This window comes from Chlamydotis macqueenii, chromosome 10 (genome assembly GCF_036417535.1).
Source record: "Chlamydotis macqueenii isolate bChlMac1 chromosome 10, bChlMac1.mat, whole genome shotgun sequence".
Lineage (NCBI taxonomy): Eukaryota > Metazoa > Chordata > Aves > Otidiformes > Otididae > Chlamydotis > Chlamydotis macqueenii.
Window position 1 is genome coordinate 10,309,769 of NC_141565.1, and position 15,010 is coordinate 10,324,778.

Here is a 15,010-nt window from a genome sequence, read left to right on the forward strand (position 1 = left end):
CATTTCTCATTTGTGCAGGCTGGCCGCTCGAGCAGCTGCTGTCAGCGCACGGCGGAAAAACACTGATCTGTTAGAAACCCACCGTAGCATATCAGCAGGAATTCCAGATCCGTTTCTGGGCTGCCTCTTTGTCAGAATAGCTCAGCTATGTCTTTGTTCGCTCAGTAGCGAGTCAGAGATGCTGCAGGTTTGTTTGGAGCTTTTCTCATCTTATTTGGTCAGTAACCAGGACAGTTGCCCATTGTCTCACTTGTGTTTTTATCACGCGTTTTTAAGTGCCGCAAGGCACAATATCTGTCTTTATGCCGACAAGAATACATTAATGCATATCTCTTAGCCAACAGCCTAGGGACTAAAAATTTCTGATTGGGGCTGCAAAAAGGGAAAGAGAAAGGAGCTGTATTTCCCCCAGCAGTGCAAAAACCAAAACTCGGCCCATTTGTTTGAGCTGTGTGGTTCAGAGGGGGAACTCATATCAGATACATCACTCTGCTGTGCACAAAGGCGACTTGATTTTTGTAAATTGCTGCCGCCATCATTTCAATCTGGAAGGAATACAGTGTGCAGACAGTCTGGCAGTGACTGGGGACGAATGGCATGTGACCTAAGAGGTGACGTTTGTCTCCGATTTGTGTAACAAAGAACCAGCCTGTGCCTGTGTGTACCAGCGGGATAAATATCCTAATTTCAGCAGTGGTCCATGTCAGTGCAGCTGTGTGAAAACAGAGCTGTCACTGAAGACAAAACTTTATCTGTCTTTTGTTGTGTTGTGAGAGCTGTGGAGCAATGACGTGAGGGTGAAAATCAGCAGCCTTGCCTGGGCATCCCTATGGCTGCAAAAGCCGCTGCTGGAATGAGGGCACTGATTCCTGCCTGTGCGGGAGAGCAAATGTCTTTGATCACTAAAAACTAGGGAGGCAGGAGGAAAAAAATGTCATGTTTTCTTGGATCAACCCCCTGTGGAGGCAAAGAAAAGCCTGCCATACGTTAATGGGCCACTTCCATAAATGTGGGAGTCTCACACACGCAGGGTGGCTCAGCCTGTCTGCGCTGATGCAGCTGTCAGGCTGTTTGTCTAGAAAATGCTTTTCTGAAAGGTATGATTATTCTAGACTGTTGAGCAAGTTCTTCTGTGTGAGTGCATTTAAACAACACTGGTGGTATGTGTGGAAGGACTCAAAACAAAGAGGGAGGGGGGTGACATTTTGGTAGCCCCAGGAGAGGAGGTTGTGCTGCCTGCGCAGCCAGGACACTGATAGTGTTTTTGGAAATGCTCGGATCTCTCATCAGCCTGTACACGGGGGAAGCAGCGGCGTGCAGCGTGTCCTGCTCTCTTTGGGGAGGCTGCTCTTGGGGCAGTGAAGAGGAGAGCGATGTAAGCCGTGGGGGTGAATGCATCCCTGCCTGCGCATGGCTGTGCCTTGTGTTGGCCACCTTTAGGTGCCCCCAAGGCATCCTGGAAGGACGCTTCTTACAAGCCTGCCTTTGGCCCTGGGAAAGGCGTCCTTCCCCGCCTGCCTTGGCAGAGAGGGTGTGCAGAGGACCCCAGGGCAGCACTGCGGTCTGGCTCTGCCGTTTGCAGGTGAGGAGCCCCCTCCTGCAAACAGTGGCAGGAAGAAATTGGCAGAGGGCTCTAGGGAAACCCTTTGTTTGCTCGTGTTATTAGCAAGGAGAGAGGAAGTAATGATTTATTGATACTTCTGTGATTCTCCTGCGCTGGGCTATGAAGGAAGAAATCCTGTTTTCCGGCTGATATTCGTGGCTCTAATTGAGCTGTAACTTGTTCCTGCAGGGCAGCTCGCCTGCACGGTGCCAGCGGTGCCCCCGGTTCCCTGGTATGGCTCCCATCAGCCCGTCTAGTCCATGATCATCAGGGGTCACTGCTCTGCTCTTTCCCTGCCTCTTGGTGTAGCTGTGCTGGTCGTGACAGGCTGTTTATAGAGCCCACTCTTTCTCTGCTGCAGCCTTTTATTTGATTAAACTGGAAATATCTGATGGGGAGGTGGCAGCTGCTCCTTTCCAGGGTGAGATGCTATGTGAATGTGGATCAGTACCTCACCAGGATGCCCCTCTTTTCACAGTACGTTGCGCAGAAGGTGCTGTCCTGTTGATGGCTCTTGGCCGCAGCCTGGTAGCTGTGCCACCCCATGCTGACCGAGGAGACCCCTGCCCTCACCACGTAAGCGTGGGGATGCATGGCCGGCACCTTCCACCACAGTTCTTGCCATATCCCTCCCACGTTCCCCATGTCTTGGGAGCCGCTGGTGTGGCTGTGCCACTGGTGAAGGCTACAGTTAACAGCTGGTGTGCTGCCGTGGCTGCTCGGGGCCCTTCCAGCCCCCACCCGTGCAGTTACCAGCACAGCTTTGGTAAATCCAGCTGAATTCCTGGGCTTTACTCGGTACGTCTCCTCTGACAGCACGCTGTGCAGCGATGCCCTTTTCATGTGCTCCCCTGCTTCTGTGTGAGCCTCAGCTTAGCTCGCGATGAGAAGGGTTTCGTCTCTGTATCCTGGAGCGTGGGAGGGGGCAGGGGCTGGATCTTAGCTCAGGGCCCTGTGGGGGTGAGGCGAGAGCAGACTTCTGAGCACTAATCTTTCCTGCCTGAGCTCAGAGGCTCTGTTCTGTTACCTTGGTGCCGGTTTGTGACCTCTCTTTTGCAGGCCATAGAGCAGTGCGATGCCAGGACTGCCTGCAGATGTGTGAGAAGGTGGGGGCCTGCCTGGCCATGCTGCTCAGGATCTCTTGTGCCCCAGATTTGAGCATCCTCGGGAGCAGGTGCTGGATGCAGGCAGGAATACCCTGCCAGCGCTGTGGAGTGACTGCTCTTCTGAAACTGTATGAAAAGAACAGCACGGCATGATGTGCTTTTCCCTAAATTGCTGTGAGCAGGTCATCCCTTCGGTCCTAGGGAGAAGGAGATTGTAGGTGAGACCTGACTTTCACCCCCCCACAATCCCTGCTCCTTTAACTACAAAAGGCTTTTTTGTCCATCCTTTTCCAACAAAGCAATGCTGTTTTGGTTGAGGAGCACGTGGATTTCGTTTTAGCACATGATTTATCCAGGATACAGATTTCTGGTTTTTAAGCTTATGACTATAGTGCAGGGGATCCCCAGTACTGGGTGTCCTACAAACCCCGAATGTGAGGTGGCCCCTGTACTGAAGAGCCTGCCCCCCAACCAGCTCAGCTGAGCAAGGGAGGAGATGATTTACGGGCAGCATCAACAACGTCGTAACGTGCAAGTGGCAAGTTAATGCTGCTTTTTTATTCCAGCCCTTTTGACAGAGCCCTGTTAATAAGAGGGTTGGGGAGCAGAAACAAAGGAAGGAGCACAGCAGCTAAAAGCCGGTTGTCACAGTGCTGCTGTGTTTTATCGGAAAAGAAGCGCCCTCTCCATAACAAATGGCATCACACAGCAAGTAGCAGCTCCAGCCGGTGGATTCCTGTGGACTGTGGACAATGTCAGTGTGCTCTCTGGAAAAGGGCAGAGACACTGAGCCGTTCAATAGGATTCAGCGCTCTGTACTGCAGTCTTCCCTGGGAAGATCTGACTGAGAAAGGTGGAAACCCGTAAGGGTGAAAGCCTGTCAGGCTGGGGAGAGTGAGAGAGGGCAGCATGGAGTGCATGTCGAGGAGGGGGTGATGGGACTACAAGTGGGGAACCAGGGATTGTGCCATGGCAGATATTTGGAGGCTGTAGCAGGAGCCGTATTGAATTTTGGCGTGGCAGCTCATGTGGGAGCGGCACGAGGGCGGGTGGGCTGTGTGGAGGGCAGAGGTCTTCGGTGCTCGGAGCAGCACGGGCGCTCCCCTGGGGACAGCACCGGTGGGGGCTTCTGCACTGCTTCCCTTTCCCAGAGAAAGCATGCAGCTTGCCATCATTTTCTCTTCTCTCAGAAAACACGATGCATTCTCTGAAATAACTTTCCTTCCAGCGCTCCTTCAAATGAGCTTCACTCCTTTCCTTACTTAGATCTGTAGGTAGAGGTGGTGAAATGCTCCCTAGGCCATATGGGGCTGCTTGGAGGCAGCATCCCAAAGTTGGGTTCTGAGTGAGTGGTGGTTTTCTCCTTGATCTGATACTTTAAATGAATTCAGTAGGTGTATTTTAACATACTTGGGCTTATTTTTAAAGTTTTCCCCAGTTGCTTTCTTCCCTATGTCTTTTTTTTCTTGGGAAAACAAAGAAACCAACAAAGAAAATCATCCTAGGTTTTTATCTTTTAAAGCTGAGTATTGCAGAGGGGGCCTCTCATCCCCACCTTGTTTGGAGGGATTTTTTTTATTGGGTGGTTTTGTTTGTTTTTTTTTTTTTTTTTTCTTTTTCCCCACAGTCTGCTGTTGCTGTTAATTCACATTTGGTTTAGTAATTAATTAGGATATAAATAATACATAGCATGTTATCAGAAAACTGCATGTCAGTGCTATGGAAGCAGGCACTTTCGGCCCCGGCGGGGAGGGCTTGCCTTCTGCTGCTCTGCAGCCCCCTAAGGCCAATTAAGGTGCATCCTTGATGAGATTCCAGCCGCTCTTTGGCTGGATAAATGGTTGCTCTGATGCGGGGAGGGGGCAAAGCCAGCGAAGATGAAGGTGGTTTTAGCATTCAAACAGCTGCAGTGAGCGCTGGAGTCCAAGCGCTCGGCTCCTCTCGTGCGTGTGTGGGCTGAGGCTGGTGGTGTTGGTACCAAACGATGGTGCGGGCACCAGCAGCACCTCACAGGAGACCTGTGGGCCCGCTAGATCCAGGGTGAAGACTTGGTAGCATGTACGTTGCCTTCAGCCTTAGTCCTGTAAAGGTCTTTTCTAAAGGCATGTGAGCTGTTGATAAGCAAAGCCTTGAAGAATGCCCCAGGTCTGGAAAGCTGCTTTACCTTCCCGTGCCCCTTCGCTCCAGCTCTCCCAGCCTCCTGTGTAAGCCTGGGAGTGACATCGTCGGTACTTCTTGTTTCAAGGCTGGTGTTTATTTCAGCTGCAGTAATGAGTACTGAACTGGCTGGCAGGAGGAATAAATGTTGCTATGACAGTTTGGGTGGAGATTTGGCAAAGCCACCTCAAGTTGCAAAACAAGTATAAAACCCATCAAGAAAAAAGCAAGCAAAAATGCAGATCTAGAGCCAACGGGCTCTGAAGGCCACCAGATTTCGACTAGGTCTGTAACATTCCCAGCTGTGTATTTGTTCCATAGCAGGGCAGCAAGAGCAGGAAAAAAATTGAGCTTGGGATAAGCTGGGCTTTGCAGTGGGATCTCGAAATCTCCCTGCAGCAGACTGGATATTCAAAGCTGGTGCATAATCTTGAAGCTCTGCCCTCTATTCTTGTAGTGATCGCTGGAGTTCGGTGCTTGTAACAGTGGTTCCGTTTTCCAACCGTAAACCTTGAAAGGCAGACTCGGTTTGAAGCACAGCTTCAAATGTGTTTAATATGTTTCCTTTGGAGGAAGGACAGAAAAGTGAGATGGTGCTGAGATGAGGTTCTGGTTCTGGAAGTTGTTTGTTGGCAGTTTGGCTCATGCGGTGCCTGCTTTGTGGGTTTCCCATGCTGCAGTTTCTCCTGCCCTAAGCTGTGGTGCAAAAGGACCACAGCTGAAGCAGTGCAGTAACGTGTGGGATGTTGTTGTGTTTCTCAGGTGCTGGAGCAAGATGTGGTTCTTCAGTCTATTGACCGTGCCATCGAGGCTGTGCACAATGCTGCCATGAAGAATGGGGGAAAGTACAACCTGGAGCAGAGAGATGTCCTCCAGTAAGTTCTATGGGCTGGGAGAGCTGGTGGATGGAAAGTGGTCAGCACGTGATGCTTGATTTGAGTCCTTGTGCTGCAAAGTGCTGATGTGCTCAGAGAGTTTCCCAGTGTTTGAGCTGGTAGCTGATGCTGCTCCTCCTGTCAACTGTGTCCAGCAAATCGATGCTTCGGACTCTTCCCTCTATCATCGTGCATGTAAAAGATGAAACTCTCAGCTGCACTGTAGGCTTAGAGGAGGAATCCAAAACCTTTCCAGATGCACTTTTTCCTCTCTACCAGATGGGAATTGTAGAGGTTGTTGGCATGAGGCACAAGGTCCTTAATATGTTCTCAAATAATTACTTACAAGGATAATTTTTAGTTTTCTCTGACACCTCACACCCTGTGCTGAAGCATGCTGGTTTAATCTCAGTTGAGCATTGATTCTAAAGTGCAGGCAATTTCTGAAGCTTGCATTGCAATATGTGACTCTCCCTGAGGAAGAGGCATTGTTCTCCAGTGAACTGATGAATAAATCATGAGCTCTTGCAAAGCCTCTTCCTTCCTCCCCCAGAAGTGCTTCCTTAGTTGTTAATGAAACTGGAGTTGGTGTTCAGAGTAATGTAACCCATTCTGGTATAAGTAGCCCAAATGCAATAAATCATTTAAGTATCATTTAAATGTTGCAGCACAGTCACTCCCTTCCTTTAGCTTCGCTGTTCCTGATGTCATCGTTCCATTTCAGAAAACTGATCCACCACCGGAAGGAGACCGTGTCCCGCAAAGGTCACTCTCCCACCCCGCAGGGGATGGTTATGACGCAGTCCTCCAGCGATCACCATCTTGACGTGGCACGGCAGCCCAACGGGGTGTGCCGGACGGGATACGAGCGACATCACAGTCTTCCAAACACTGAGTTCGAGGAGGAGGACGAAGGTCTCTATCAGGTAACAGTGGCTAGATGCTTTCTAGGTTCCTTCTTTGGTAGTATGACATCACTTGTCTTGTTCAATGAAATGCCTTTGCACCTGAAGTCACAGATCAAGTGTTTGTGCTGCTTACCTGGGATTACTGCAGTGTAAATTGATGCTGTTTCTATGTAAGAAATGTGGAACAATCCCTCTGCCATTTGTACTTGTGATGCTTTTTGGGATCCTTGAGGGTCCATGGTTTTATGGTGACATGCGAGATTCGCTCTATATTGTGTGACTGTCTCTTGACAACTTTCTAAAAGATGCAAGCTCCCCAGAGAATACTTTGAAAAACAGTTTTGATGTGAGCAGCAGAACTCCCTCTGAGTACTCAGCACTGCTTTATGTTTCCCCCCTGTTAAATCTGCACAAGGTCTTTGGTCCTTAAGCATTTTGTCTGCTGTGAGTGCCTATTTTTACTGCTAAAAACATAAAAACTCCAGAGATGTTGCTTTGTCTGAAAGTTCCTTGTCATGATGAATTAAAGGTAAATTGTAGGAAAGATGATTTAGGGCAGATTTTTTTTGTATCTCGGTGGCACACAGTTCCAAGGTTACTGTGCAGCACCAGTGAGCCTTCAGAGAAGCAGCCCAGGATGGATGCAGCCGTTGTTGGGGATGAATGATGTGGCCGATTACGCTGTGTAGGTATAGCTGGCTGTTAGGGCTGAAGGTGCTAAGCAAGGATGAGCGTGGAGATTTTTTTTCCTCCTACAGATGAACATGTGCACTGTAGTTTTTCTTCATCTATCTGAGATAAGTGTTTGGAGGCAGTGTTTATAAGGTACTGATACGCTGTCACTCCTAGCAGATGAGGCTTGTTTTATACTTGAGGGATTGCGAGTCTGCGGAGATGAAAGGTAGCTCTGGCTCATGCAGAACACTGCAATCCCTACAAACCCCATTTTTCTCCTTGGTATTCATTTTCTTTTCTGTGCGGCCAAACCAGCCCCATTCTCAAGCCTGAGCATTATGGGCTGAGTGAATGGAGCACCTTACGGCCCACTCTCCGTGCCAGTTCCCTGTCTTTATCTGGTCTGTGGTTTGGTCACTTGCCAGATTCCTTGGCTGACAAAGAACTCTTTCTGTCTGGGTGGCTCTGAGGATGCAGTCGAAGGGCTTCCAGCTTTGCCCTGTGCTGAAAGGGCTCCTTGAGATTTTAACAGCTCAGTCGAGGGATTTCCTGTGTGCTTTGAAAATACAAAATGGAGGAAGCAGCATTGCTTTCTTCCTCTGGTTATGCAGCTGCCTGAGAGGAGACCTACTGAAATCTAAACTTTCTCACTAACTATGGAGAAGCAGAGGTCCTGGGACGGGCTTTTCACCACTTTGGATTTTCGAGTGTGTTCAGTGTTTGCAACTGAAAACTTAAGCAAAATTTGAAGTGCAAATTTCCTGTCAGTGGCTTTGCTTCTCAGGGGCTGAACTGGCTGAAGTGCCTGGTGATGGCTCCTGTGCAGAGCCTCTCTTCAGCTGTGCTGTATTTAGCATGAGGTGGGAAGCTGGGGCAGTTATATACCAGCTGCCAAGTGAGGTGGTTGAGCTCTGAGTATTTTAGCCTGCTGCATCTGTGAATGCTCAGTGGGCTTGTGGTGCTTGTCTCCAGAGGCATTTGCTGTAGACCAGTGTGTCTGACTTGGCAGAGTTTGCCTAGAGGAGGTGGTGGTGAAGGATTGTTGATTTGGTTTTTTTATGGTTTTGTTTGTTTGTTTGTTTTGTTTAAAGGTTCCTACTCTAGTAGCATAATTCCCAGAGTCACAGTTGAAAGAGTGGTGGTGGTGGTCTCTGGCTGCCCAGCTGGGAAGGGGATGGGGGTGTTGTGATGGAGTCAGCTCTCCTCTCAAGCAGCACTGGGAGCAGAGCCTCTGCTAGCAGTCCCTGCAAAATGGAAAGAGAGAGGAAGCACATGTGTAAAACCCATGGATTTGGGGAAGTTCAAAGCCCCCTTGCAGAGGCCTGGAGAAAGGAAGGCTTTCAGTATGTGTATAGGTGCTTCTGTCTGCGTCCTTGGCAATCTCCCTCCTCTTCTCCCCTCTGGACAGAAGGGATCTGACCTGCAAGGACTCCTGCATGGTTGCATTTCCCATAGCTGCTGGACAGAGGATGTTTTCTCCCTTTTCCTCCCCTTCCCTTGTGGGTTTTGATGTTGTACATCCTCCATTTGGCCCCATGCAGCGGCTAGGACACGACGTGGAGGGGGAGGGAATGGCCATTGGTTACCCCTCACAATTCCTGACCGTGCAGCAGCTCACAGCTCGGACAGACATCAGCACAGGGAAATTCATGTGATGCTTCACATCTAAATGAGGCTGGCAGGGCTCTGAGCTAACATTAGCTGTACATCTATTAATTTAAATGCTAGTCTGTAATAGCTGTGTTAAACTTGCGTGGTGAATTTGGAAGGGCTAATGAAGCCATGGAAATATGCCAGAGTGACCCAGCTCTAGCTGTCTCCAAATAATGTCACGCTGCTGCTCTAAGCTCGGAGCCTGCCTGTCTGCTAAATTCCGCTGCTTCGGTAATTGTTGCCGTGCCAAGCAGCTCCGACTCGTGCGGTCAGCCCCTCTGCTCTGCAGAGAGGGCTCTGCTTTTAGCACAGCTGAGCTTTCTGGATTTGGGACCAGCCTTCCAGCCATGCGATGCAGAGACCTTTCCTGATATGTTTGGCCTCTCTCAGCTGTGCAGTCTCTTTTTGGACCAACACGGATCATTTTTGAAGCTGTATGCAAGTATCATATAGCGTTTTACCCAGAGAACAATGTGGGATGGATTGACAAGAGCAGAAGAGCTCAGGCTGGGAGCCTGCAGCAGTATCTTGTACTAATCCACCAGATAAGAAGTCGCTTCATTACAAGCTCCTTTGTGTGACGTAGTAAAAGGTTGGATGTATTGGGTGTTGGATGGGAGAAAGGGACCAAGAGATCCCTTTTTAGAAGTCTTTGTAAGCTTTGCAGACTGCTGTGTCTTCGCTTGTCTGGTAGGCTGCAGACATGGGCTGTGAGCAACGTATTGTCAGCTTTTGACATCGAGTCTTGAACATTTGAGGTGGCTCCTGAAGGTGTTATTTCTAGGAATATCTTTGCTCTCATTTCAGAAGAGGTTTCTACCCTTCCTGGATCCAGGGAAAGAAAGTACATTTTGCATTCTCCTTATTCTGAGCTATTTAAGATGGAGACCTTTCAGGGTCCTGTCTCAGTTTCTCACTGCAGGGCCTGGCATTGCTCTGTGCCCTGTGCAGCGTTATAGGGCTATTCAGCACTGACAGGTCACGGAAAAACTTCCCTTCCAGGGCTAAGGAAACCTGGGAAGTTGTTAGCGTGTGGTGGTCTGGATGTCACCATGGTAGGTAGATTCCAACTGGCTTCAAACTGGGCTACCTGAGACATTCAGGCCCTCTCCTCCTTTCCCTTCCCGTGCTGCTTTCAGTGGTTTTGCAGCAGGCAGCGATGGCAATATCCCAAAAAACAGAGGCACGTTTCAGGCAGCAGGCTCTGAATCACAGAAGTCCCGAGGGCCGAACCGAGTGTCCTGGCCCGGAGCTGCTGGGATGTGAGGATTAGCGTATCCATGCAGTGTGCTCCCACCCAGCTTGGTTGTGTCCTGCTGATCAGAGGTTAATCCTGAGGTTACACCTCACGGGAGTAATTCTGTGTGAAAGCGATGTCAGTAATCACAGTGTTCGGATCCGACAGGAAAAGATGAATGTAGGAATCTGGGTCAGGGGCTCGTACGCTGCTGGTTTGGTGTTCCTAGCACAGACTTCCTGCATGTGGGGTTTCTCCTGTGAGTTAATGCAACTCCCTGGCGCAAGCTTTTCCCAGCGGGTCTTCCTATAGGTAGTGTAGAATTGCACAGAGGGTCTAGCCTTATTTTCCCCTTGCATGAGCAGAAATAGCTCTTAAAGCATGGAAAAGGCATTTACATGTTTCCAGTCCTTGGCTTTGTCTTTCTGCAAGGGTATTTGTGGCTGATGTAATGGATCTCTCCAGAAGAGTGACTAAATATGCGCTCTGTTTGCAGCCTCTGTGGAGCTATTGAGAGTAATGTGGAGTCACAGAGAGTGTGTGGGATCGCGTTTGGAATAAAGGAGGAGTAAGTGCTTGACAGGTCTACACGACGTGTGTGCTGTGTGCCGCTGAACACAGCAATTAAACAGGGGCTGCTTTGGCTGTCACAGGGAGGGGATGAAGCAGGCTTGAGTCCTGCTTTGTTCTTCTAGGAAGCTGCCTATTAATATCTGTCCTCCTGAGAAAACTTCCCCGAATGATGAGAGAGATGTAAGGACAAATCTACACACATACGCGAGAAAGAAGGTTTCATAACAGAGAATGTCTTTATTGTCAGCCTTCTTTGATTGCTCTGAAATCTTTCCTTCTAGATCCCACCACAGCCCCGGCGTGCTGCTCCTATCACCCCCCCACCTCCAGAGAAACGCAAGAACGCACAGATTGCTGCTCCTGTTAAAAGTAAGGACAAACGGCTTTCCAGATCTCGGGCATGGAACGGACACTGGTCAATATAAGTCATGGTGCCCGGGTGCTTCTGCCTTGTGCTTAGAAGAGCATTGTTATATATCTCCTAAACTCCTGTAGGTTTTATATCCTTATAAATTCTCCTAAATTTCTATAGGTTTTATATCCTTTTATATATATCTATATGTAAAAATGTATATCCTAAATTCCTACAAGTTTTAATGCTAATAATTGTGAGCTGGTGGCCTGTGATCCTTCAAGCCCCCTGTGATCTGGGAGGGCCTAGGCAGCCTGGCACCTGTGTACGGGTGCCAGATTCAGCATCCTCTGTGTCCTCTGGTGCTAGTAGCCCTGGGAAATCTGGTGTTCTCCAAGGAACAAACTTTCTGGCTGCTCACATGACTAATCTGGCCAGCACACAACCTTGGAAACTTAAGATCCTTGTGGGTGTTTTACTCCCACAGACACCACAGCCATCTCCCAGCAAGGCAGAGGGAGTTTTCCTGGCAGTGCAGAGTGTGGTAGTTCACCAGGGGGAGCTCACTGGTTGCGCTTTCAGGACAGGCCCAAGTCTGCTTTTGGCTCCCAGTCTGTTGGGCGCTTTCTTTGTACAGTGCTCAGATGGGATTTCTGTAAAATCAACGACTCGTCTCTGTAAGGAGCAGAAATAATACCAAGGGCACCGCCATGTATATGCTGCCCACAAGCAGGGGATCTGTTGGTCATGGGCGCTTCAGAGTAGAGCAGAACCACAAGGTTAAGGCAGGAGCTGCTCAATCTTCAGCATGGTTGGGCTGACAGAGGCAGTGGTTGTCCTGCTGAGTTGCTGCCAGCTTGCCCAAGCGCTCTCCTGTGCTGTGACAGTCACGCTGTTAGTGCCACAGCCCATTTCAAGCCTACTCATGTCCCCTTGTGAGGAGCAAGGCAGAGCTATTGACTTGCAGATAGTTAATTGAAACTTGGGGCTGAAACCAGCTTACTTAATGGTACTTGATGGTGTTGAGCCATTTTTCACTGTGGTAGTGGGAATTCACAAAGGTCAGTTTCCTTCAACTCATTATCTTGATTTAATGGAGCGCGGTGGGAAGGTATGATTCATGAGTGCCTCCTGTGAGGAGGAGGAGGAAAAAAGAGGGATGCTGAACCCCCATGGGAGGGAAGGGCCCTGTTTTTCTGCCTAGCTTGTGCTTGCCTTGGAGTGCTGGATTTGGGTAGTGGAGGGCTCCCAGGACCAACAGGGCAGGAAGGGTTGGAGTTGCCTGCAGAGGTGCCACAAAGGCGTTTCAGGTGTCTGTCCCACTGGTCCTTCCTTTGGTGTGGGGGAAACTGCCATCCCTGAGAGCTGGGCTCCCCGTGGGTGCACTCCTCTTACAGCACCAACGTTAGCTGCTCTTGTGAAGCTCTGGATGAAGGTAGCCCAGTGTTTGCCCAAGTGACTCTTTTCATAGTCAGGGAAGGGCTTGGATACAATCCTGCCCACTGGAAATGAATAGATAATGTTTACCAAAAATATATATTAAACCAGGTTAAAGGAAAGAAAAATCTTAACACCTCTTTGCTTGTAGTGGATTTTTTTTCCTTGGAAGGTGGGGCAGCTACCACTAGAGGCTGAGGGAGGAACACAGTAGAGCAGATAACATGGAGGCTTGTGAAAGTGGGCTGCGGGGCTGGTGATCAGATGTTGGAGAGTGCTGAAAGGGAGAGACCAGAGGTGTTGTCAGCCGAATGTTTCCTTCACTGTTGGTACTAACCGTGGTGTGCAGCCAGTGAGGTTTGTGCAAGAGGGAGGCGTGGGCTGGCGTGTGAAGCCTTCGATGTCTTGCAGTTCTCAGGCACCGTCATTCAAAAGTGAGGGCTTAGATCCTGACGGCAGAAAAGGCCCTCGCTAAGCCAGGGGGAAAAGACTTTCCTGTGGCTTAGTCCTATCCCTCCCTCCCTTCCTTTCCCTGCACAAAACACTAAGCCCTTTGAAGGGTATTTGTCTCAATAGAGTACTTTTCCACTTTCTAAAGAGGTGATTGTTCGGGAATGCTCCAGAGGGAACTGGTACAATTTTGCTTTGAGATAAGTGAGGCAGGAAGAGGAGTTAAACTGCTCTGGTGGCATGCACAATGAGCCTTTTAATGGACTGCGCTGTAGCAATTTGTTTTTTTCTTTTTTCCTTTGATGCTGTTGCTAAGGCATTTTTAATTGTTCCCTTTCAGACGCTGTTGAAATTATCTCTGGGTCAGCTTCTAGTGCCTCCTCTATAAGCACCACATCCCTGGATACCTTGTACACCGCTTCTTCTGCATCGGAGACCGGTCTCCCAACGGCCACCTCCAGTCCTGCCAACACCCCACCTCCTGTCCCGAGCCGGAGCGTCCACACTACCATAACACGTAATTTGGACACCGGCTCTGTGGCCCATTCCCGCTATGGGACTTCCCCAAAGGATGGGGCCAGCAAATCTCCCCAGACCAAGAGGGCTGCCCCCGCACCACCAACTGAAGGCGGGACACAGAGGTCCCACACTGTGGATGGAGAGAAGACTTCTCAGGTGAAGAAAACTGCGCCGGCTGCCCCTGCAAGCCTGGATGCCTTCAACTCCCTCTGCCTCGAGGATAAGAAGGCAGCTGTGGTGGAGCCGGTGCCAGCAGAACCCAGTGGTCTGGCAGCATCCGTGCCCAAGACAATAGGTGCCGAACTGATTGAGCTGGTGCGCAGGAACACCCACCTCAGCTATGAGCTGTCCCGTGTGGCCATCGGCGTGGTCATCGGCCACATCCAGACCTCCGTCCCAGCAACCAGCAGCATCATGGAGCAGATTCTCATTTCTGTGGTGGAGAGTAAGGTAACACGTGCAGGGCAGGGCTGGGGAACTGCTGCAAACCATCTTCTGGTATTGGGTAGATGGTGTTACAACCTCAATGAGCTCTCATAATATTTGGGGTGAGAAGCACAGTGAGATCCCGAAGGAGAGGGAAGAGGTGCTTGATGGGATAAATGTCTAGCCAGAGGAACTTAGAGGTTTAAGTCTGAGTACTGGTAGCAGAAAAGTGGAAAAAGTGAGTTTATTCCCTGAAGGAGCTGCAGATGTACGTCATGACCTTGAGTTTGGAGCTGGGGGTGGGAGGTGAAACTAGCTGAGAGGGCCCTTAGGGCTGGGAAGCACTGGTAGGCTGGTGGAGAGGTGTCTCACGAAACTGCAGTTTGGGGAGAAGGTGATGAGATGGATGGTAGTGAACTGGATCACATGAGCACACTGAGTGGGAGGTGACAACCTTCCAGGTCCCAGGGATAGCGCTGGTGACAAAGCAGTGGTGGGAATGGATGCAGCAGGATTTGAGGCATGCTGAGAAAGCTCTGACATGAGTTGTTGACCGCTGATTGTGAAGGCTCAAGGAGAGCCATTGTGACAGCATAGAATTGGAGAAATAAATGTATAGCGACTTTTTAAAGAGCTATTTTCTGTTACAAATGTGACAAATAGAAGCTGAGGAAAATGGAGCCTTCACAAGAAGTGCTTCTTTACGGAAACCTGTTATAAAATAATGCATTGTGTAGACTTGTTTTCTTCTATGGTGCTGCACATCCTCTGTGTAGCTTCAGCATGCCTATGCATGCTGTAAATCTCCAGAGATTCTTGTCTCTTTTGACAATGGAGCACCCAAGGCTTCTATATGTCTGGCCTGGCCTTTCATCAAAGCAATGAAAACTAGTTTTCCGTAGATGCAAACCTCTCCATTATTCCATAACACAAGCTTCAGCCCAGCTTTTTTTTTTTTTTTATGAAACCACAGAAGAGTAGTTTTTCAGCCACTGAGGGAAGAGCATTGTCTTGAGCTTGTTCTAAAGAAACATTAGGC

At 49.5% G+C, this 15,010-nt stretch overlaps 1 protein-coding gene across 2 annotated transcripts in view; it reads left to right on the plus strand.

Annotated features, from left to right (window-relative positions):
• The window catches only part of NCKIPSD (NCK interacting protein with SH3 domain), a 54,417-nt gene that overhangs the window by 17,366 nt on the left and 22,041 nt on the right, over nucleotides 1-15,010 (plus strand). For both annotated transcript variants that reach the window (XM_086755453.1, XM_086755454.1), the window contains 4 exons: nucleotides 5,629-5,741; nucleotides 6,466-6,667; nucleotides 11,069-11,156; nucleotides 13,367-13,995. In XM_086755453.1, coding sequence (XP_086611579.1) covers nucleotides 5,629-5,741; nucleotides 6,466-6,667; nucleotides 11,069-11,156; nucleotides 13,367-13,995 — 1,032 coding nt within the window. The remainder of the gene's footprint in view (nucleotides 1-5,628; nucleotides 5,742-6,465; nucleotides 6,668-11,068; nucleotides 11,157-13,366; nucleotides 13,996-15,010) is intronic.